At 39.4% G+C, this 24,899-nt stretch overlaps 1 protein-coding gene across 4 annotated transcripts in view; it reads right to left on the reverse strand.

Annotated features, from left to right (window-relative positions):
* Positions 1-8,010: 8,010 nt before the first annotated feature.
* Positions 8,011-24,899, reverse strand: part of C3H4orf19 (chromosome 3 C4orf19 homolog) — a 42,787-nt gene continuing 25,898 nt past the window's right edge. Inside the window, exons 4-7 of one of the 4 annotated variants that reach the window (XM_061994077.1) lie at positions 16,420-16,530; positions 12,317-12,396; positions 12,140-12,187; positions 8,011-11,136 (exon numbers count right to left, since the gene is read on the reverse strand). In XM_061994077.1, the coding sequence (XP_061850061.1) occupies positions 10,185-11,136; positions 12,140-12,187; positions 12,317-12,324 (1,008 nt within the window). In that variant the 5' untranslated portion in view covers positions 12,325-12,396; positions 16,420-16,530 and the 3' untranslated portion in view covers positions 8,011-10,184. The remainder of the gene's footprint in view (positions 11,137-12,139; positions 12,188-12,316; positions 12,397-16,419; positions 16,531-24,899) is intronic. The other 3 variants (XM_061994076.1, XM_061994079.1, XM_061994078.1) reach the window with 3 other exon arrangements.

Consider the following 24,899-nt stretch of genomic DNA (forward strand, 5'->3'; position numbering starts at 1 on the left):
GATACAGAAACCTAGACAAAGTTGGTGCTGTGTGTGTTCCCATGTACTCCTAAGTGTTTTGTGTGTCATTTGTGGAAAGAATGTTGTTTCAGCCCACTTTCTTGATTTAAAAAAAGAAAAAAAGCTACAGTACAAATGCTTTTTGTGTACTCCTAGTATGTGGATGGATAGAATCATAGAATGGTAGGAGTTGGAAGGGACTTTCAGAGGTCATCTAGTCCAACCCCCCTGCAGAAGCAGGTTCACCTAGATCAGGTCGCATAGGAACATGTCCAGGCAGATCTTGAAGACCTCCGAGGACGGAGACTCCACAACCCCTCTGGGCAGCTGGATGTGTGCACTTTCTGCAGAAATAAACCCAGGCTCCAGTACTCCTGAAGCATGTATGTATATATCTGGGAATGGGAGGCTTTCTTGGGCCTGCTGCAGGCATGTGGCTGTTTGTTGAAGAGACATGGAAGGGGAGAGATGGGCTCTAAAGGCATGATGGAAAAGACAGGAGAAAAGGGTGTCAGGTTTTTTTTTTGTTGTTGTTGTTTGGTCATTTTATTTTCTTTCCTACAAATGAATTGGGTTTGTCCTTACTGCATGCTCTTACCAAATGATGTGGGTTAAAAAGTGCCTTTTTAGGAGATGTTGATCTGTAGATGAGAGGAGAATACGTAATATGTTCGGGTTTGGTTATGCTGAAAGTGCCTACTGAGTTGGGATATGAGACTCTCTCCTCAGGAATTAAGTTTCCTGAATGTTGAACAGATGTTAAGTACTCCCACCTGTGCTCTAGATGCAGTTTCAGGTGCAAATCAATGTGTAGCTATTAAGCCAGGGTTTCTGTGCGCTTCAGGCTTATTCTTTCCTTTGCTCTGGTAAGTTTGTAATACTACTGCTAATGAAAAACCAAGACAACAGTGGTTAAGTCTTGCCTATCTAATATTAATGAAGAACATGTAAGACTTGGCCAGATAAAGATGCATTTAGATTCTTTTCTATGTTTTGTGAAGTCCTATATTTAAGAATTTTGTTTGAGGAAAGTTTGCAGTTAGGCCCAAAGTACTGGCAGATGCTAGATGCAATTTCCATTTATCTTGTTTTCTATTTTTTTTTCTTTTTTTTTCCAGTTGTAGATGTGTGCAATAAGGTGCTGCAAGTCTAATTACTCTTGCCTTAATTTGATTGTATTTCTTGCTCTGGATGCACTATTCATCTTCCCTCTGTACCACCTGTGGCAAGGCTGGCAGATTTCTGAACTATCACACAGCACACAACTGTGAGGCACCTAATCAACCTTGGAACTGTGTTCATGGTAGGTTAAGAGCATCTGGTGAGGTGAAAATACTAAAATATGTAAGAGTGAGAGGAATGAGGAAAATGAAACAGCTGTTAGGGAAAGTAGGACTCTGCTTCTCTAACTCTCAGAGGAAAAAAAGGTAGAAGAGATACCGGGCCTGTAGCGCTGGAAGCGTGAAGATGGCAAAAGCCTGTGAGATGATGTGCTGGCAAGGTCTGAAAATGGTCTGTGCTGATCAAGGAAGCAACCACTGAATTATCTGTGATGGCAGGGTATGAGCAGATTAGTGGCATATTTTGCTAGTAGAGGTAAGAAGACGTATCAGGTCAACTGTGACATGGATAGTCCTTAGTCCAGAGCCCATTTTGTGTGTAGTGCTTAGCCACCTGTTTCTGAACGTGCAGTTAGACTTGCTTTGTCCTAGTCAGTTTAAAAGTCTTTGTAGAGTTGGCCAGTTGTGTCTTAACTGAAAATCTTTTTCTTAAATTGTATTTTTGACACTGTCTCCCAGAGCATTCTCCTGGAGAAACTAGCTGCACAAAGCTTGGATGGCTGGGCCCAGAGAGTGTTGGTGAATGGAGTTAAATCCAGTTGGTGGCTGGTTTCCAAGTGGTGTTCCCCAGGCCTCAGTGTTGGATCTTGTTCTTGGATCTGACCCCAGCAGTCAAGGACTTGGGGTGTTAATCAAGAGCTGTCTGAACATGAGCCAGCAGTGTGCCCAGGTGGCCAAGAAGGCCAATGGCATCCTGGCTTTTGTCAGAAATAGTATGACCATCAGGACCAAAGAAGGGATTGTGCCCTTGTACTTGTGGCTGGTGAGGCTCCACCTCAAGTACTGTGTTCAATTTTGGGCCTGTCACTACAAGAAAGACATTGAAGTGCTGGAGCATGTCCAAAGCTGGACAATGAAGCTAGCGAAAGGTTTGGAGAACAAGTCTGATGGGTGGCTGAGGGACCTGGGGTTGTTTAGCCTGGAGAAGAGGAGGCTGAGGGGAGACATGATCACTCTTACAGCTACCTGAAAGGAGCTTGTAGCAGGATGGGAGCTGATCTCTTTTCCCAAGTAATGAATGACAGGACAAGAGAAAATGGGTTCAAGTTGCATTAGGAAGAACTTTTTCACTGAGAGGGTTGTTAGGCACTGGCTGCCCAGGGAGGTGATAGTCACCATCCCTGGAGATACTTAAAAGACATGTAGATGAGGTGCTGAGGGACATGATTTTGTGGTGGGCTTGGTGGTGTTAGATTGAGTGGTCAGATTTGATGGTCTTAAAGGTCAATTGAATGATTCTGTGATTTTGTATTAGTGCTATCTGTGCACAAACACAAATGGCATCAAGTTTAGCTACAGCTTAGCCATCTTTGTACGAAGGCAAATGTATTTTTCTGTCAGTGTAACCCCTCAGTTTTGAATGTGTAAACCCTCTAATTATTGTTTTTTTCTGCTCTCTGCTTCCATTGTTAGCTGTCATTTCCTGGACTATTTTCAGTTAGTAACCTCAATCTTGTTTCTTCTGGGCTGCAGAGTTAAGTGTTGCAGCAGGGAAGCATTCACCCTTGTACTGTGTGGTTGTGTCAGTGATGTTGAAATGGTGGTCATGGGGAATAGAGAGCGTTTGCTTTGGTCAGTTTTTCGTAGTTGTCAGCATGCAGCAGAACAGCATTTTTGCCACTGTGAAACACTAACCTATCTGATACCTGGTGGCAGAAGGGCAGGTATGGATAGGAGGCAGACTTTGAAGATGGGAGGAAGACTGAAAAATAGTACTAATAGTAAAGGAGCAGCTGTTTGAGACCAATTATTGTCTGTTAACTGTAAAAAAAAATTATCCATTTCTCCATGGGTTTCACTGTATGTCCAGCTTAGATACTCAGGTAATATGGTCTGATGTTTATATTGAGTAAGATAACGGGAAAATTCGGTCTTTTGAAAATAGTATTCAACTGCTGGCCTTCATTATTTTGATTTACAGTCAAAATAATTCTTAAAAAGCAGAAATCTTAGGAGAGTGTTAAATAACAATACCCAAAGTATTTCCCAGGGCTTAATTGTCAAGGATTCTATGTAGCTCTGTGTGTGTACACAGATACACACACGTTTATGCTTAGAGAGACGGGAATGTGATTCTCTCTCTGCTGCCACCAGGTATTGTACAGAACAGTTGAAATAGGTATATACTGTCAGCAGAGGGAGCTATTGAAGCTTTTATTGATCAGTCAAAACTTTTAGTGTGTGTAAGTATAAAAATAAAAAATAAAATTTGAGAAGCTCTGGTTAATCAGAGATCTGAGATGCCTCACTAGTTCTCCACAAAAGTGTTGCTCTGCCCTGGGGATGAGTGGCCAGGTCTCCTGTGTCCCCCAGGAGAGGAAAGGGAAGAGGTTGATGGGGCTGGGGCAGAGCTGGGCCTTGTCCGAGGCCTGTAAGTAGATGCCACAGAGATTAAAAGGAGCAATGTAAATGTCTCCCTAAGCCAAATTTTTAATCAAAGCCTAGAGGAAGAACAGGATCTGTGTGGTGTAGGGCAAAACAATAGCGGTGTGTGTCGGGCAGTGATTAACACTCATGTGTGACTCTGGAAAAGTAATTCCTGCTCAGGGTGGAGTACGTGTATTATTTTCTAGGGCTTTTGATAATTTGTCTTGATTTTTGATTAATGTTAGATCTTTAGTACAGTTGTTTTTTGCAGATGCTAATGGGATGAGTGTTCATATGCAAGTCTGCATAAACAGGAGATTAATAATTAAAAGCTAACAATAACCAAAATGAGAGGCGTTGTTCTGCAAAATATGCTGTATACATGTTAGATTAACTCCTGTGTCACTTTTATCTCCCTAACTCAGATTTTGGGGGTTAAAAGTCTGTAGTATTTCCTCAGTTCTGGAGAAACTTGCACCACTTTTGACCACAGCCAAGTCTCTTCATATAACAGTTATTGTATTAGAAATACGGAGATTTGTGTGTGTCCTGGGTTTGGTTGGAATGGGCTTAGTTTTCACCAGACATCGTGAGGGCTGTGACGAGCCTAATCCACACCATGCTGCTGTCATGCTCGGGATATAGAGAGGAGCTGGCTGGGGTGTGGGAACTGTGGCTGTTCTGTTGGGACTGTGAGTGTTGGTTCTGGGCAGTCAGCAGTTACATTAGGCCTCGCTCACTTTCTTTACCATTTGTTAACGGCTGATTTTTTTTCCTCTCTTCATAATACTGTATTTAATTCTCTAACACAAGAGATTTTACCTTTTTTTTCCAGTTCTCCACCCACCTTACCCAGGTGGGGAGGAACAAGTGAGCAGCTTTGTGGTTTGGTTGTTACTAGCTGGGCTGAAACCATGACAGCAGAGATCTTAGTTTTTCCATACAGTCATCAGAAAAAATAATCTGAGGAATGTCTGTAAGTTCATTGTCTGTAAGATCTTGGTTCTAGAAGAGGTTTTCAAATGAGAACTAAAGGAAAATACAAGTTTGTTTTTTTAGATACCAACATTGAGATTCAAGATGGAAACAACCTTCATTCTTGGCCAGATCCCTGCACTGTTTCTGCAATACTTAAGCAGTGTTTTCATCTCACTCATACATTCATTTTGCTTTGCAGTCATCTTGCCTTTATCAGTTACCTAGATTTATGCAAAAGGAAGGAAAGGTAAGTTACTTGCTATCATTGGGTACGACTCCAAGTGTTAAGAGCAGGAGACAGCACATGTGATCACAGATTGATGAAAATCTGGCCATGCTTGAGGTTAAGGTCACTAGGTGAAGGTATTGCTTTGCTCCGTCCTGTTTCTAGATCCTCATAAAAATGAAGTTAATCTCTATCTCAGAGTAAATAGAAGGGAATTCAATGAGCAAACAAATGAAACTGCAGCCTTCATGTGACATGGTTTTATTGTGGGATTGGTTCCGTGCTGAAGTCATGTACAACCTGACATAATACCGGAGTGGTATATTTCCTGACAAACTTGTTTGTTTTCTGTTTCTCTACAGAATAAAGTGTTTTCCAGATGGAATGTACAGTAATTGAATTATGAAGTAGAGCAAAAACCTGTTAAGTCCTGTTTAATCTACAATTTCAAGACTGAGTGCAGGGAATGGTGTAACCTCCATAGTTTTGTTCATGATGCTTGTGAGATGACTGCTTGAGATCTATACTTAAACATTGGATTAAAACCAAAATTGAGATGGCCATTTTCTTCTCTGCTTCATTGAGAGAATCCTGTTCTCTGAATTAAGATGTACAAGAGAATATTGCTTTTCCCTAACTAAAGGAGGAAGAAGTGGGCAGTGGGAGAGTCTTTATTCAAGTTCTGCTGTGAAATTGAATTAAACCATGTCAACAAAACTGTTTTTTTCAATAAAAAAATTTAAAGGTTGGGGCTGCTTATGTGAAGGCATAAAATTGCTATAAACTATTTCAATCTTTTATGGAATCCAGGATGCACATTTAGCTTCTAAAATTTCAACAGTTTATTGTTAGAAATGGCAAAAGTCCTAAAGCATGTCGTACAGAGTTAGCAGAATTGTTCAGTTAGTAGTAGGATCATTTGTAGGTGCAGGCAGTGTTTCCTGTTTTCTGTTTATCCAACTAGTGCAAATCAAGGATTGCCCAATCAGAGGCTTTGAAAATGATTGTTAAGGTTCAAAATGAAGGAAAGTTTAAAGACAAACCTCCCTAAGATGCTAAGCGAGACTGGGGTCTCTAGCTGTGTATGTGAATGCATAAAATTTGGAGAACCTGGCCGAGGAGGTTGCTGAGGAGTTTGTTTTGATTTCATTGTGATGAAGGGAAAAAAAATTTTAAAAATCTGTCTTTGCCAAGGGGAGCTCGTGTTGGAAAAAACAGTGAAAAGGTCTGAATCTACTTCTAACGATTACTCTTAAACATTGTACGATGTTGGTATTCTGCAACCTAGAATGACACGATGTCTGAAACAATTATCTTGATAAAACTTCCTTTAAAAATGAAGCATTTTTAATGTAGGATGACTTTCTTGTGTATTCAGCATGTTGAAGAAGTTCTAATAGATTTAATTTTGAGGTTATGTTCTTGTGCAATTTAGAGTTTCCAGCTGCATACAAGGACAGATATTACAATTCAAGATAAATAATCTATTAAGATTCATTGTTTCAGTGTAACTAAAATGTACAATATAGGCATTTGAATAAATGTCTGAAACACCATATATGCAGGCCTTAATAAATGTTGAGATATTCTATTCTCCTTTAGCAAAATGTGATACATCAGCAAGAATGAATCTGTTGGAAAATTAAATCACATTTAGGAAATTGAAACTAATTCAGCACAAGGGCAAGACTTACTGTAAGTCAGTGTTTCTTGTTTAATGATTTAAATAATGATACAAATTACATTTTTAGATTACTTTAAAGCAATCAAATTTTAAGTATCTTTTAGAAAATTATAGACTTTCTATTTCTAGGTTTCCATCTTTGATGGAGAGTCTCCATAGCAACATTTACCCAGTCGATTGCCTTTGTTATTTAAAAGGGAAAAAAAAAAAAAAATCCATGCAAATAAATTCCAGGTATTTCTGGGTTCCTGCTTTCTTGTTAGGATTTTGTTTGCTAAACTGGAGAATTCAGCCATATCAAATTTCAGGTGATTCTATTGTTCCATTAAAAAAGCCCCTTCCCCATAATTAACTTCTTTGAGTTGGGTGGACTAGGCTGTCATCCACACCTCTTGTCATATCTGGAACCTCAGTGGTAGTCTGAAATGTTCTTCATAAGCAAGTGGTGATCTAATGCTAAATGAGTAGGTGCTAAATTTACTCAATAGCTCTTTGCTTATATATGGAAAGATTGCAATCTCCCTTTTAAGCTATGTTATTTGTCTTGGAGAATAACAAGTAAAACATCAGCTTCCAAGATGCAGAATCTTTCATAGAAGGACCAGCTCTTGTAGTATTTTCCCATCTGATTGCCTGTTCTTTATTGGTACATTTGTCTTCACACTCGTATAGAATTACATCAAATATAGAAGCATAAAAAAAAATAGATACTGGTCAATCAACTCCCTCATTCATACCTTTTGTATCAAAGGAAAACTAAAATATTTATGCTTTGCTTCTGTTGTATCTAGCAACAGGACAAGGGGTAATAGGATGAAACTGGAGCACAAAAAGTTCCATTTAAATATAAGAAAAAACTATTTCACCGTGAGAGTGAGGGAGCAGTGGAACAGGCTGCCCAGAGGGATTGTGGAGTCTCCTTCCTTGGAGGTCTTCAAGACCCGCCTGGACGTGTTCCTATGTGACCTGATCTAGGTCACATCTGCATCTGCAGGGGGGTTGGGCTACATGATCTCTAAAAGTCCCTTCCAACCCCTACCATTCTATGATTCTATAAGTGAGCCCTCTGAATGTAGGAAATGTAATTGACTGGTATCTGAAGTTAAGACATCTGGACTAAAGAGGAAAAGGTGTGCACTTTTCAGCTGTGTAGTTTTTGAAAGATGTTAAAATACACTGACTTTTTTTTCCTCAAGATACTAAATTTTACTTTCACAATTGTCTTAGCAAAATGGGTTGTTCAAACTGGCAGCGTTTGAGTTTCCTTGCATCAGTGTCTGAGGGAACTGAGCAAGAACTGGTTCCTACATAAGTATTTAAAAGCTGACGTTTGAGTGAAATTGTGTGTGGTGTTTAAAAATTATTTCGGAAGAAAAAATTTTTTTTGCATTTATTGTGAAAAGTGTACTGCAGTCTGAGAAATGGCTCATTTACAAACAGATGGGGCATGGTAGAGCTGAAGGGAAATAAACTCCATGTTTCTAATAAAAAAACCTGAACAACCACCCCCTCAAAAAATGAAACCAATGAAATGGCCCATGAAACTGCACAGGGCATTTTAGATAGTGGCTAAGAAGTCCGAATGTTGGCAATACCTCATAGGTGTATTTTGAGAGCTTTCCATATCCTGCAGATTTGAGGTGTACATATGCCTCACCTTCTTAAGCCTTGACCAGTTATTTCCAATGCAGTGAACAGAATTTCTTTACACTGGGGTTTTTTACCTTTCTTATATTTAAGACAATGAAAACTTGGGCCACAAGAAATGCTGTATGTGGTCCGGGCCACAAGAAATGCTATGTTTGTGGCCCAGCTGATTTGTTGCAGAGGATTTAAGTCTTGTGGTCCACAATTGTGCCTGTAGAAGACATGCCTGGTTTGGAGTGTCCAGGGTGCTCTTCTCTAGTATATTTTCATTCTTGGGGAGCAAGATGAAGGCTCGCTGTGATTTATACTCTCTACTCATCTGTAGCTGAATACAGTTCTCTTGAAGCTGAGACTTTTAATTGCTACTAGGGGTGTCATTAATGTTTTGAGACATTGAAATCTTGATTTGATCTCCCAGTGTTCCGAGAAGAGGGACTCTGCATTTAAACAGAAGTAAATATCTACACATTACTCAAAAACCACCTCTTAATATTCTGATCCTTATGTGTGTTAATGATTACACTAGGATTTAGCATATCCAGTTTCAAAGAAATAGATGATGCTTTTCATGTATTTAGTGAGAGATAGGAGATTAGTGTAACTTTTATGTAACTCTTATACAATCAGAATATGCATAAAGCACAAAAGCCACTGTAACTTTTACATGATTAAAAAAATTTATTAAGAGTTTATAACAAACTCGGAAAACACAAAATTTCAATATAAAATGTCACGTGTTTTCTATTTCAGTGGTCAGGATCCAACTTCTGGTGCATTGGCAGCACCAAGTTGGTCTCTATCTCCTTTTTCTTCCCTCCTTGTACCCCTCCCACCAAAAAAGGTTACCATACTAGTGTGAAGAATGGAGGAAGGGTCAGCACTCCAGGAATGCACCTGGTATTTTCAGACCTGTTGCCTAAACTGTGAAGCTTGATCTCGTTACTGCTGTAAGTTTATGGACTGAAGTGAAGCCTTAATGAGGGAGAAGGCTGTATGTGGGAGAAGCCCACACGGGCTCTCACTGTATATTAACAAAACATATCTTGCTGGGGATATCAGAGACACAACACGTTTGCAAACTGTATTTGTTAAGACAAATGACGTGTTTGGAACTTCAGAAGAGTTGAGAGGTCTTAGGCTGTAGTTTTGCAACAGTTTTGATCTATCCAAACTGGTAGGACTGAGTTTTGATCCCTCTCCAGCACCTCTGGTGTGTGTGCAATTCTTAGGTGATCTACTGCAGCTCACATAAGCCAATAGAAAGTTATCCACTCTCTTGGATTTGACTAGGCTTCTGTTGTTTTGATGAGCTGAAGCAGATCACTTGGAGTATCAAAGTCCAGGGGAGGTGTAAGAGAGGAGGTAGGGTCATAATCCTAATGCCAGCTGCACATTTAGGCATAATCTGTAACAAGTGTAACTGCAGTGAAGTGCAAGCCAAGCTGCTTTCTTTATTCCATACTTCATTAGATCATAGAACTTTGGGGCAGGTTTTTTTCCTTTTTTTTTTTATGTTAACATGATGAGAATTTGTGGTTTCTAACTGCATGGCTTTTACTGTTCTGTTTTAAATAGTGGAAGCTTTCTAAATCTGGAACATGCAGTGTGTACTGACTCTCTTGAAAGTCAGAACCAAAGGAAGTGCTTGCATGTGTCCGGGTGAGGTGGGTGTACAGCAGAATATCCTGTGTGGAAAAAATGATGCTTTGCCATCTTGGTTGGCTCCACAGAGTGTTAGTATCACTGTTAGCCAAGGGAGCACTTCTGTACCTCAGACTGTAGGAATTAAGATTGTATAAGACAGTTGAAGGGACAGAGGTTTAGTCCCAACTCCTTTTGTATATGCTGCTCATAGCAGCTGTCCACACGTGCTGTACATGTGTTCATATAGATCCAGAAATAAAATCTTGATCTTACCCAGTGTATTAGAAATATTCATCATCTAGTCCTCATCGTCATCTTCCAGGTCTTCCCCTGCCGTTGCAGCTTCCAGTGCAGCCAGAGCTTCTGCAACTTCAGCATCTTCCTCTTCAATTTCTCCATTGATGTCTTTATGGTTGGAGTGTGTGAGTACCTCTGCTACTTTGGTAACAGCCACGGCAGTGATATCACTAGTAATACCCTCATTCAAACTTGTAGACTCAGTTTTAAAGGGTTCAATACCACTTTCCTTCATAGGCAAAGGCAGGGTTACACAAAGGTCCTGGTCTTGTATTGCTGAAGGCCCAGTGTTTTGGTCTGAATGTGCACAATTGATTGAAAAGCAGTCTTTTCCAATGTAGTTTCTGGTTTGATTGCCATTTTGGGGATAATCAATATCTGGCAGTTGTATGGTATTGTTTTGTGTCTCTAGTAGAGCAGTTTCTTTCAGAAAGGTCCTGTCTTCTGCAGACTGGGACTCTACATCTGGAATACTGTTTGGTTCATTGTAGACTGACTTCCTCTGACTGACTGCCTCTAGGTCAAGTTCTTGGCCAGACCTATATGATCTGTTACAAAAGTCTCTATTGCTTGCTGAAGAAGTCTCTGACTGCCTGGAGATTCCTTGTTCACTGGCTTCTTTCACTGGATTTGTGTCGGGATTGAGTGTGGAGTACACTCCAGCACAGGAGTTGCCGCCATTGACCGCAACACCAAGCTTTGCAACACTCTTCCCAAGACCATCCTCGTGCAAATCATTGCCTCTGTGGTTCCAGAGAGTTTCTGTTGTGCTATTTACCTGACTTTTATTTTCTGTTCTATTTAGTTCATCCTTCTGGAGTTCATTTTTATGTTCTTGAATTTCACTGTTCTCTTTGGATTTGGATTTATTGCTGCCTTGCTCATTGTATTTATTGATGCTTACTTCATGAATGCATCCCGGTGATTGTATTTCTTCTGGATCAAAAATGTAGCTGGAGTAATGCAAATTAGTAGAGGAAATGTTAATTATGTTGTTAATATAATTAGAAAAAAGATTAAACTTAATTTCTAGACTGGAGATTTTGAGAAACTGGTATCATTAAACTTTACTTGGAGTCCTATGAGTAAGCTAAACTGAATGGAAATGCTGAACTGTGTGCCATAGGCTGCTATCTCACAGGACTGACCATAATTAACTCCTGTAGTGAGACTGACCTGAAGCATAAGGAGGATGTCAAGAGAACCTTGTAATGGTTGTTGCATGTTTTTAGTTTTATATTTATTTTCTTCTGGGGGCTGATTAGCCAATGAATGGTCACCACGTAGGTTGTTAATGAATTTATCCTCATGTAGTTGCTAAAATATCCCCCTTTTTTGCTTGGTGTACATCCTTTCAAGTTTTATCTTTTATCCTTTTCTTTTTGTCCTCTCCTTTTTCTTTTTTTAATTTTTCTTCTCGCTCTGTATATTCCTTGACTTATTTCTTCCAGAGCCTCCCTCTTTATTTCTTCTCTTTCTCTCATGGCACTGGTTTTCTTTCCTGCCTCCTTACCTGTTCTAGAGATGTGGCCAGGGGAAGGAGTAACTGTCAAATGGGGCTGAGGTGTTGTCTTTCTAAAACTGCTAGTCTTCGTCTCCAGGGAGACTTTAATGTCAGAATTGTTCCCACAGCTAACTCTTTTAAAGGCCATGATGGAAACAAGGATGAGTAGTTCATTGCTTAGGAGGGAGGAAGAATATGACAAAATCGGTGTACACACGATTTTTCTGTGGGATAGGAACTATAGAAATGGACTTCAATTACAGTAAATCAAGAGGACATTCCCAGGAAAACAGTATGCCTGTGCTCTGGCATAAGTTTAAAGATACTGTAAACTTTGGGGAAGCTTCAACCTTGTAAGTAGGCTTAATTTAAGCAACAGTTGTAGTGGAGCAGAGACATATTCCTTAATGCATTTATTTTATTCAGTCTAAACAACTCCTGTTTTGTTGTACCTTCGTATCATTTTGCAGCACTTGCACCCCATCTGGATTTCCTTTAATCTGAAAAGAGAGAGAGGGAAGGCAAGGGAGAGGGGAAGTGAGTGAAGCATTATGGAATTAATGTATGGGCACCTCTAAATGGTGCTCATGTTTAGAAGGGTTTTATTTGTTAAAAAGAAAGATGCCTACACAAGCATGGATGCAGTGCAATTCGAGGTCTTTCTGGGTTGCTGTCTTGCAATGACAGTGTCCTTTAGTTGATGAAAAATCTGGGGAAGAATTTAAGAGCTCTTAAACATGGTACTGTTCTCCCAGAATAATTTCTAAGCAATTTTTATGACTTGGACACTTTTAAGTCAGAACAATTGGTATTTTTAGATGTTTTTTAAATTATCTTCATCTTATTTGGCAGCTATTGATGAATTTGTCCAGTTGCTTTCTGAATTCCAGTAAACTGCTAGTGTCTATAGTACCCGTTTCCTGGGAGTTTCATTCACAGCCCAGCCTTGCATGTGTGAAGAAACATTTGCTTTTGTTTGAGTTGAACCTGGTTCTTATTAGCAGTATTTGGTAACTGCGAAGTTCTTCTATTAGAACAGATGATGACCACCATGCCCTATTGTCACTATAGTACAGGTCCTGTACTACCCCTTCAATTCTGAGATGCAGTCTGAAGAACCCTCATCTTTTTAAGTGTTACCCACAATGAGATTTTCATGTAAATAGATTGTCCCTGGGGTGCTTCCCTGAGTCTTTTTACTTTCCACATCCTTCTTAGATGAGGTGTGGGAACCACAAATTAAGAGCTCTCAAGATGTGGAGAACCACAGATTTATTCTTTGCTACTAACTCCTATCCCCAGTCAGCTGACTCTGTGACAGCTACTGAGCACTGCAGTGACATTACTGTAGAACTGTCTTAGACACAGACATATTGCTGGGATTGGCACTTTATTGTATATAGAGTGTTGCACCTGCATTTTACTATGGTAAGTTCTTCAGAGTTTGACTAGAACTAGCAAAGTGTTTACATTTTGCTAAATCTATGTGTATTGCAAGCTTTTTGTGTATATGTGTCATTGCTTGACCCAGGGAGGTGCTATCTATTACATGCCAAATTCTTCTATTATAGGAAGAAATAGTTTGCTCATTTGGACACTTGAGAACTTTTATATTCTGAAACTGAAGACATAGATCTAAATATTGAAAAATCCTAGAAAAACCCATTATTTTTTGTAGATTGGGGCTATTTTATTTCAAGCTGATCAAGTCGAGAGATTGTTAATATATTTTGTCCTTTGTTATTCAGGCTCCTTCTTTTTCTCTTGGTATCCTAGAACCTCACATAATTTTGCCATTGCCTAAGGACAGCAGCTCACTTTCTATAAAACAAAAATTGATGATGCAAGGTCAAGGTATTTTCTAGAGTCATTTACTCACAGAACACCTGAGGAAAATAGTATTGATTTATTCTTACCAGGCATAGCCTGAACTGCACACCACTGGTTATGCTAGCAGAAATTACAATCAGAACTCTGTTGTATGGGTTTACTGTCTCACTTTTTTCCCCTCTAAAATCTGCTGTTAGTACCAAACAAAATGCCCAATTTCAAGCCCCTCATTACTGAAGCCTCTAAGGGCCTACAGTCATTCAGCTGGTTTTTGGCTAGGTATGCCTGTTACTACCTATGACTTTTTGGTTTTGTCTGCGTGTGAAGTGTTCAGGAGCAGAAACTTCTCTGAGGAGTGGCCAGCTTGCTGTAGCTCAGTGCCTGTTGGGATAGCTTGTTGGCCAACTGCTTCCTCTGTCTTAGTGCTGCTTCTCTCTCTTCCTTAAATGCACTCTCCCTTCCACATCTCTGATGATCTCATGCTGTGTGTTGTCACCCCCCACTCCTCAACAAGATCATAGCAGGGCTTCAACAGGTTTTTTCATCTGAAGAGGATGCAGTATCTGGTGAGGTGGTCATGTGTACTGACTCTCCTTATCTGCAGTTGCTCTACAGTACACAGGTGTTTCAACGGGTTTGAGTAGGTTTATTTGAGCTGACTCATGTAGCCATCTCTTCCAGCCAAAGAAGAATTCTTAATATAATTTGCATTGATCACGTTAAAAGCTGAATTAGCTGTAGCTCTTCTTTAGGGGAAGACTGATTTGAAGCTAATTGAGTTGAGGTAAGCCCTATGCGGATACTTGTTTAGGTTTGACTGACATCTTTAGTTTTAGCTTAAACCTTCTTATAAAACGAAAGAACAAAAAACTGCATAAAGTTGACCAGCTGTTGATATATACTTAACTTTCAGGTCTCAGTGGCTGGTAGGTTACCATGTGTTAGATAAGTCACAGTGTGATCTCTGATCATGGGAAAGGTATCCTGGCTTATCTTAAGACTCTGTCTATATGGACTTACCACCACTCATGCTTGCTGTTAATAATTTTGCCATATGCAAATACTACTTCAGTTCTGCTAAATCCTGATGACCTCAAATGCTGACTATTGCCATGTGAGCCCACTCAAATGCCTACACAGCCTTTGACTGGGCTTTAAAGTTTATAGGTTTGGTAAAACCAGTCGCAGTTCGTATGTAGACCAGTTATGAGAACAGATGCTACTTCTGGTAGCTACTTCTGGCTGTGGGCACTTCAGGTAACGTTGCTTCTGTCTAAACTTCTATCTGAAAAATTTATTTATATCCTTTTATTTTAACTTTTTATAATTTTTAAAGCACAAAATCTTGCTCATAGGTTTTAACCATTGGAAAGTGCTAATTGCTGCCCTTTATTCTGTTGTAAAGATGCTGGGGATCATCACAGATGGCAATTAGAAATGGAAATTACTGTTGTTGTTTTCATAGGATGCACTGGTTGGTTTGTGGTTTTTTTTTTTTAATTACAATTAGTGTTTGAATTCTCTCTGCAGCTACTCAGCTTTTCCACTGAATTACAACTGGAACTGTCCTCTGGTGTGAATAAACTATTGCATATGGAAAGTACTTTGTTTTTTATGTTAATCTTATAAATTATTTCACATCCCTGACATAGGAATATGGTTTTACAATGTCACTGTTTGAACACTGGTTTGCTTTTTTTTTTTTCTCCCGCCACTTTCTTCCGTATTAATCTTTCAAGTCAAGTTGGAAAATAATTCTGAGGAACAAATTGCTTTTACAGCATGCAAAGGCATGCTTTAATGATACTTATCTTGTTTTAGGTTCCTTGCTTGAAAGACCTGTGTATTGTGTGATGCTGGTAGTTCCCTTAACAGATAAGTAGTATTAATAAGCTCCTGTCTGGAGCGGTTTTAATTAAGCACATGCAACAGACTTGCAACAAAGAAAGGGTTAGAGAGTTCAAGCAATGGATAATGAAATGTTATCTGATGCTGAGTTTAGAAACGTTACATTCTTTTATGTTCAGACTTTTTCTTGCATTTTTATAAGACATGCTGTTAGACATTCTGTGATGGTAAATTGATTAGGTAATTTCAGATGAACATGACACGACGTGGAACGCTGTCTTGCAGAACACATTTGGGGTTAGTTGTCTCTGCAAAATGACTGCCTGTCTAAAGTGGCAGTAAAATTCTTGGCCTTAACATTTAGATCCTCAGAACTCAGATCAAACTACCATTAATCCTAGACATCATTCTTTCTCAATCATGAAATTCCTGAAGATGTGTAAATTTCTATCACTGTTTATTATGCAGTTGCTTAGTCCTGAACACTAACACATTGTTTAGCATCAACACTCTACTAAAATGGTATGTACAGATACTTATATTTTTCTTTTTGACATGCACTGGAACACTGGGAGCATTTACAGGAATGTGATGAAGCTGTTCAGGTGAAAAGAATGAAGGAATGATTTTTTGTTTTTTCTACTCTGCTAAATTTTCAATGTTCACATTCCAGCTTTGAGTAGCTGCTGAATCTAATAAAGTGTCTTTGAGCTTGCAACACTTTCTACAAAATCAGATTCTTGCAGCATGAAAGAGCAGGACAGGTTTGTGGTTTGCACGTTCAATGACAGTGCTTGCTTCAGTTAGTTATGATGCTTTCCTTCAGTGGAAGAAGTGGAAGGAGTTAAACTGAGTGTTTTCCCCCCAGCCACACTAGCAGACCTTTAGTTGACCATGCAATAGGTAGTCTAGATATAATGTCCTTGCAATTTATTAAAGAAGTGTTCACATAGACAGAAGGAAGACCTCATGTTATGAAAGAGGTTTTTCCCTCCTTTATAGGAAAAAGATACAGAAGAGCAACTATTTTAAAGTCCATTGGAAAAAATCTTACTGTGGAAGGAGGCAGTAATTGAACTTAATTTGAGGAGAGCAGAGCATCAATCTCATCAGTAAAACAAATGCTGAGATAATGAGAGGTTGTTAAACATCTTTGTGGTGGCATCTGAAAAAAACAAAAAGGAAGAAACAGGACTTCTCTTAAAATGTGAGATCTTGCTGAGAGTAACAAGAATAGTGTCTGACTCCAAAAATGTAACCTTGCATTTCAAGTCACTGTGTGCTTTGAGAAGTTTTCTTTGCTTTATCAAATTTGGGAAACACAATGAATCTGATTTAAAATTATGTAATAACATATCTTCTGTTGTCTATTTCAACTGGATCCGTGTTATGAATAAAAAAGGCAAACAAAAGATAATGACATAGAAAGGGAAAGATAAATTTTTTTGAGAAATAAAAATTGACAACCTTTCTTGATAGTCTTGACAGTTTAGAAACAAAGGCAAATGTTATTTTTGTGCATTGTGTGTTTTTTCTTCTTTTTAAATTAAAAAAAACCCCGTATTTCTTAAACCTCCCCCAGGAGCAGAGGCAGAAAGCTGAAGGGAGGGCATGTTAAAATAGCTTTTCTAGTGGACCTCAAACTGTCAGACTCTGGCTTAGTGACTTTTGGTCTGAATCAGTCTTTTCAAGCCAGTTAGATTTTTTTTGTTGTTGTTTATTTTGTCTTTTTCTCCCCCACACCCTGATTCTTTATGAGCTTTTGCTGTTTCTTTGGCTTTTCTCTCTCTTCCCTCCTTTCCTGGCCTAGATTTTCGGGGGGGGGGGGTGGGGGGGGGGGGTGTTACTACGTGTGTATTATTTGGGCTACTCAGTCTGAATGATGTGTCTCCCAGGGGCCTGGGGCACCTCTTTCTGATAAATTTTTCCAGTAGAGGTACCTTTCAGACTAGACACTGCAGGTGTCTTCCCCATCAGTCTGCTGTGCTCTGCACTCCTCTGAGAAAGCTGGCCATTTTCAAGGTGCTGGCTAGAGCTAACAGTCTCTTTGAAATGGACAGAAACCCTCACTCATGAAAGTGAAGCCTAGCTGCCTCACTACTAACACAAACACAATTTAGTTACGGGAATTTTTTTTTGCTAGCGAGGTCTCATCTAGATACCAAATGCTAACCAGCTAGCAGACATATTCACAGATGGAAATGTGGGAAAAAGTGTTTGCAGAGAAATATGTACAGAGGGAATATAAAGAATTTAGAGTGGAAATAACCTTAGATAGCTCTAGCACTTGTCAAGCTTCTCCTAATGGGAGATGCAGTTTGCTTTCTGTGCTGAGTAGGCATTCACACCTCGGAAGATTACAGAGGCTGTCCTCAGCATGTGCCAAGGTCTGAGAAAGGGTCAAATGTGTTTAGATTGGAGGAGGGAAGTGCCATGTGTTACTGAGGCGTGGAGGCAGAGGAACAATCAGTCTGGATAACAGATAAAATAAAAGAAGCACAAATAGATAGTGGGACAGATGGTAGGACTGAGATTTATGTTTAGAAATTTAGAAAACTAGTAAACATACAGTAGAAAAAATCAACAGCCTGCGTTAGGAGGATAACAGGGAAAAGATATAAGAAGAAAGAACAGTGACATAACTTTGTTAGCCGCTTGCTGTGCAGTCTAATCACTACTATTAGATTAATATAATCTGTAAGAATGATCTCACTTTGCTTAAAATACAGAAAATTCTTCAAATACTGTGTGGTTTTGTTTGTTTTTTGGTTTGATTTTTTTTTTTTCCCCTTGACCTTAGTCACTACTCTGAGTCCAGAGGACCTCTGAACAGAGAATGCAGAAAGCCCCACACCGACATCCTGGGCCCAGAATTGTCTGGCAATCTGATCCAGGTGAAGATGTTCTTGTTTGTTGAGAGGGGCAGTGAGAGTCGACTAGATGACCCTTCAAGATCCCTTCCAATCCAATTCTATAATGCTCTGTGGAGACTACCACTGCTGATAAGTAAATGTGTTTTGAAACAAATTACCTGATCTTTTCATCGAGTGTCTAGAGTATTTGGTAACTCTTGTCTTGGCGTACTTGTTAGAGGCAACGGTATGACAATAATTCTGACTGTAACTCTGCATTGAGACCAGTGCTTAAAACTGGATTGAAATTTATCGGCTTTCATTTTTCCTGACTGAATCTTAATCTGGAAATTTATTTTACAAGTGCTTCATGGAACAGCTGAATTGTCATAGAATCTAAAATAAATGAGCTAAGCTGATCATAATATGCTCCCTTATAGGCAGCAGATCTCAACTTCGTGGTCTGTTATTGTCTGTCTGTTTTTCTGTAGCTGAATTTACTTCAGTCTCTTTGTTCACACTTTATTTGAAGTGTCATTTCTGTGCTTCAACTGTTTTGTAGTCCAGTCCTAAACAGATACTTGTCTATGCCATTCTGCTGATGGAGTATGACCTGCAGATTGACTTTGAATCATAGCGCAGCCCCTGCTGTCTGCATTGCTCTGAAAGAAAAGGGAACTGTGCAAGTGCTTTTCCTGGTGCAGCTTGGTTTACTTTCCTGTTTTGTGGGAGGCAGACTTTGTATTTGGGAATAAGGAGTGTTAGAGTGTCTGACAGAAAGAGCCTTATGCTATCCTGCCAGCACAAGGTTATAGCCAAGGTTAGTGTTGCTTGCTGTCTTTTTATTTGCTTTATAAACAAAGCTGGGAAGCTGCACAGGTTCGCCAGCCACTTCTCCACTGAGGCCTTACTTGCCCACTAAATAGTTTGTATGTGTCTCTAGTACAGCTAAATGTGAAGAGAAGTTGACCCAGAAGATGATTCTTTCCTTTTTTTTCTCCCCGACCAGGCCAAATCGAGCCCGGAGGTTGTACATTGTTCAAGGCATCGGCCTGATTCTTTTTGTGGTTTTGTGACTGAAATATCAAATCTCTAGATGATATTACACACTAGCATTATATAGAGACAATGGCTCTTTGTTTTAATGAGGGAAGAATTTGGTATATTCTGTATGCTATCCAAGGTGTGAAGTGTGGGGCTGGTTTTATGTGTAGGTTATAATTTATGCTTCTTCCCAACAAAACCTTGAAACTGATTTAGACTTACAGTTTTTTCCAAAGGAGAAAAGTGGCTTTAGCTAGGGCAGGTATTAAAAACTGGAAGTTCTCATGCATCAGAAGCATGTGTTGCTTGTTATTTGGGAATTTATAGGACTGATTCAGGTATATCTTCATAAATTTTGATGCTTTGTATTCTAGTAGTTCTTTTGTTACCAAGGAGGTGGTTCTGATATAAGATGGTATTTCTTCAGCAAGGTAATACATCACGGGATAACAGAATCCTTAAACAACAAAGGTATGTGAGTGGTCATAGTAAGGGCAAAAGCAAAGCAAGTGATACTGAAAAAGAGGTGTTTCTAATTAGGTGAATCCTACACTTTTCAGGAGATTGCAGAGCAAAGTGGCTTAATATAAAGCACCCAAATAATGATCACTATGCTTGACCAATGAACCATCAGTACAGCATCAGCTAATCACTAAACCATGGCCTACTCACCAAATAACATGTGGGAGAAACATTATGATGCTCTAACTGTGTAGCAATATCTGAGAATATATGCATGTATTAAGCATTTATCTTGGAAGTTTACAGGAAAAATAATTGACAAAAATTTGCACTTACTGTGCTCTTTGTCCCAGGATCACAACATTATCTGTCAACAATTGCTAATTACTACATACATGAAGTAGAACAAACTGCATATTATATCTTTGGATTATACATGAACAGCTTCCAAGAGAGAGTGAAGTCTTCTAGCTGAGAGGTGTATCTGCTGTGCAGGAGTCAATTATGTCCTCTAATTGTGGGTGTGTCCTATGGCATTTCTCAACACTGGAGGAAAGCATCCTGCCAGTGCGGATGTGCAGATACAAGCTGACAAGATGCAACTCTGGCATTCAGGATACTTACATTTGTGTTCTCACTTAAAAGAGTGGAAAAATATGTCAGATTTAGCCTGATTCTGATGATATTAGAAAAATACATGCTAAGTATCTTTCACATCTGTAGTTGCACTACCAAGATAGTGTATGGGTATATTCGGCAATGGTAATACCTGCCAGTTGTTACATGCCAATGTAGATACTTCAGCTGGCAGAGGGAGCATCTGAGTTATGTGAGAAACTGCATTACAGCTGCTCTCTCCCCAGACATGTAGCTGTATTTTTATCAGATCCTAATGGTATTTCTGCTCTCATCTTGCCCCTTCACCTTGCTTTTTCATGCAGTTGTTTTGTAACAAACGAAGATGTGGTCAGGTCTCAAGGCAGGGAAGCTTGAATGTTGCCAGCGTAGCCTGAGCACACCTGCACTTGTTTGCACTTGTTTGCAGGTGTGCTGGTGGAAGGTAATGAAAAGTAGATGCTGTCAGCTTTACAGAAGGTGTTTTGAGTTGTAACTGCTGGTTATTGCCTAAGTTGATCTTCCAAAAAAATGTAATAATAAGCATAGCTATGTTAAGTCCTGCTAGTTTCCTCTCAAAATATCCTTCTTGCCAAACTGGTAAGGTCAGCCAGACCTTCCACTTACTCCTAGGAGCTTCCTGATGATATTAGTCAGTATATGAAGTCTTGTGTTTTATTCTCATCATAGATTTCCTATTTCCACTCTGCCAATATTTTTATTTTCAAGACGTTTGTGTACTATTTCTTTCACTTAGTAACCTCTCTGGTAGCTGTAGACTGTTTTATAAACACCTCTGAGAAGGTAAGGCCAGCTCACAGGGAAGGTGGACCTTTTGTGAGACCCTTATTACTGCAAGAGAGTGCCCTAGAGGGCACATGGGCTACAACTTGGAGGTGATCTTCACGTTTCCTGTTTTCCTGTTATGCTCTTTGCAATTGATTTTAAATGTTTGTAAGATACTCAAAAGGAAATGCATTCTCTCTGACTAGTTCCTCATCACTCACAGCACTAGGTCACAGAACTTTTCCCTATCCTCATTATTTACTATACAAAATGTTAGGTTTATTTTTTTATGATTAAAAGGAAGAGTAGGGCAAAGGGTAAAACTCTCACAATCATTAGCCAGTTTGTTCAAAGGAAAAACAAATAAAGTTTGTGGCATAAAAACACTCACTTCCTTTTCAGCCAAGCTTACGCCCTACATCTGGTCTTTCCAAATTTACATCACTGTCTGGTCTTTAAGTTACTGAAGTTTATATTTCCTGTCTTTTAAAATCGTGAATCCCATAAAATATAATAGCTTGTACTCTGGTGAGGTCTAAACCTAAACTCATGTTTAGGGACATATTGTGCTGAGGCAAACATAGAAAGGCGCTCCTCTCTGAGGGATGCATGGTTTAAATGTGTGACAAGGCAAAAAATGGGTATGATAAGCAGATGGTCATGTACGTGTGAAAGAAGCAATCAGCAGGGAAACTATAAATGATTCTGTAATTGTGTTAGGCTAGGCTCAAGTGAGGATCTGTGTTTGGGAGCACAGCTGGAGCCTCAAAATAGTTATAGCCAAATTTTATGTAACAAAGGGGAACCATATCTGAAATCTTCTCTCTCTTTTGAATGTGTCTCTTTGTAGTCTTGTCTGACTTTGCACTTTGAGGAATGGATTCATAGGTTCCAGGCCTTGGTCTGAAAAACCTTGGTTGTGCCAAATGTCTTTTTAAAAACACTTACCACAGAAACACTTCTAGAATCAGAGACTGAGGGCTGCCACAGGGCTGCAATTTACAGGATCTTTTGCTTACACTTTGCCTGGAATAGCTCTCTTTCCACTAGCAGGATTCAGCAGCCTTCTTCACAGCATGCCATCAAGGATGTGAGTTGGATAGCTGTGAGACATGCCTTTGAGGCTGAGGGTCAAACTGAACTAGGGCTCCTTATTTATGAGGGAATTCTCTTAACCCTTCTAATACTATCTAAAGGTATCATTGCCTCCTCTGTGGTTTTGACTGTGAGTTGCTGTGGCTCCTGTGTTTTAGGTTGAGTCTGTGAGATGTGGGCTTAATGCACCTTAATGCACCTGCTGGAGACCCAGCAATGCCATGTGGTTTCAGACCACAGGAAATTTAGTATAATCTTGCCTTACGGCAGGAGATTCATAAGCCCTCAGCACATTGGGCTCAGTATGCAGATGAAGTGTCTTCTTCCTCCCAGCATAGATGAATGTGGATATTTGATTATAAATCCTTGCTCTTAGCTCATACTCTCATTTCTATCATGGCTGTTACTGGACAGCCTTTCCTGAATTCTAATACAAATAGTCTGCTTATTTAGAATTTCCAGATGAGTTTGGCAGGAGATATTTTGCTAAGACTGGTCAAGGTGGTAGGAGCTCTGGTACATCCATTAAAACAGCTTTAGTTAGCTAGATACCTGGGTGGAAATGTGGTGTTTGTGAAGTTCTTGAAAGTGCAGTGAATTTCACTTGGAGGCTTGAGCGCTTAAAATCCACCAAAATGCTACCAGGATGCTAAAAGTATTAGTGTGAACGTAATTAATAATGGAGCTGGAATAAGAAATCATTTAAAAATGACCTATTTCCCTGAATTAAAAGGTTCTGTCCTGACTGGATGATATACATCTATGTGATATATAATAGGTTGGCCTGTGCTTCCTGAAATGGAAGCTTGAATAAGGTCTGAGGACAGATTGTCCACATGGATAGCTTCTTTTTCTGTTAGCTAGGCATTACATTGCAGAGAATCTGGGTCCTGCTGACAGAGCAGTGTTGTGGGTAGAAACTGAGCATTAGCAGCTGATTTGTAACTTTCCTCCCTGAGGACAGTGGAAGCTTCGTGTGTGTCATTCAGTGATTCTTTTCAAAAGAAAAACGTGACTTACTTGCCTCATTTGTCCAGTCTTGCAGGACAACTTGGATTCAGCTAGTGGAAGTGGCTTGTCATTTTTATGCCATAATCTTTGTGATAAAGAGATGGCATGGCAAGTTAGGTTGTAAGGTTTTATTTCTATATACAAGTAGGTTTCATTAGTTATTTAGAAATGTACCTCTTCTTGGATGTCTTACGCATCTATATATAGATACATAAAAAGCTCTTAAACGTGAAGAGATACATGGCAGTCCAAGCAGTTTTCTCTTACTATTGGTAAAATTGTCTCATTTTTTCCTCTAAAGCTTTGGAAACACAGCAAATGAAGTCCTGGTTATGGATTTCAAAGGGTCATTGCTTTTATGCCTCAGGGACTTCTCAAGGGAATGTTAGGACCATATCATACAGAGAACTTCTTTGGCTGAAAAAGCAAGTGCATGGCAATTGATGTAAGCTGTAAATGTTCAAGTTCCATTTTTTTGGTGTTTATTTTACAATATTAGGTAGCTTATAAAGAAGTTGCATCATATTACCTGCGGGATGTAACCTCAGTTTGAACTGCTCTATCCTGCCTCAGTGATCATTGATAATTTCAACCCTTTTCAGTGGCCTGGTCTGAGCATCCTGAAGACTATGAGCCTTTTCCACTGGGTACATCCATGAGGAACAAGCATACATGGACATCGATGGAGACATTTCAGTTTACTTCAAAAAAAGTTTTTGAGTTTTTCCATTGACTGTTTTGTGACTAGTCTATTTCCCTGGAATCACTGAGGGGTTTATATGTATGTTGTTGCTCTTTATGCTTGTTTTTGAGGGGTTTTTTTTTCAATTGTTGAACCATTTCTCCTGGCATAAATATTCTATATAATTAAAAATCTGATTATTTTTCTTTTTTTTTTTTTTTTCCTAGCCAGTAGACCTCTCAGACTTATCTTTAGAATACCAAGGAAATGAGAAAATCTAAAGGTCTTGTGATAATTCCCTTATGGGTGGTTCTAGTTCTGTGTACAGAGGTATCTGAACAAGTGAGACTTCAAACTTCAGATGAAAGATGTGGTAAAGAAAAAGGACTTAATAACTTTACAGAACTCAATAAATTCAGGTCTTAAAGAGGAGAGAGAGAGGACAGAAACATGCTGCTTGATCTGCTTTGGTAAATTTTGAGGACTGAGAAAATTCAACAGTTGCTGAGAGGTCAAAGGTATCTGTTAAAGATAGCAGTAGTTGAAAGATGTAGCTGTCCCTGGTGAAAGATCAGATGGAAATTTTAGCTGACTTTGAGGAAGGGCAGATGCTGAGGTCAGAAAGATGCATTTGAAGAAAATATGTCAAGGTCTGCAGTTGCATCCAGCCCTTGGCAGATTTACTTTTCTATATTCCTTTCTGGCTGTGTGAGGTGCTGCTTAGCAAACTGATGAATTAAAGTGCCTAAAAAGGCATAGCTGGGGGATCTCAATACCCATGTGGGACTTCAGTTGAGTGCTACTTCATGCTGAAGTAATGACCTGAATATCAATTATCACTGGTCACTCAGGTCACTGGTTTGAACTGGTATTGCAGTCCCCAAGATCCTGTAGCAATGCAGGATTCACATGGCAATGTGAATACAAAGCAGATTCTCTGCTGTCTCTGGTGTGGCCTTAGTTTCCTGCACTCTCACCAAAGCTGAC

The sequence above is a fragment of the Colius striatus genome, chromosome 3 (assembly GCF_028858725.1).
Source record: "Colius striatus isolate bColStr4 chromosome 3, bColStr4.1.hap1, whole genome shotgun sequence".
Taxonomy (NCBI): Eukaryota; Metazoa; Chordata; class Aves; order Coliiformes; family Coliidae; genus Colius; species Colius striatus.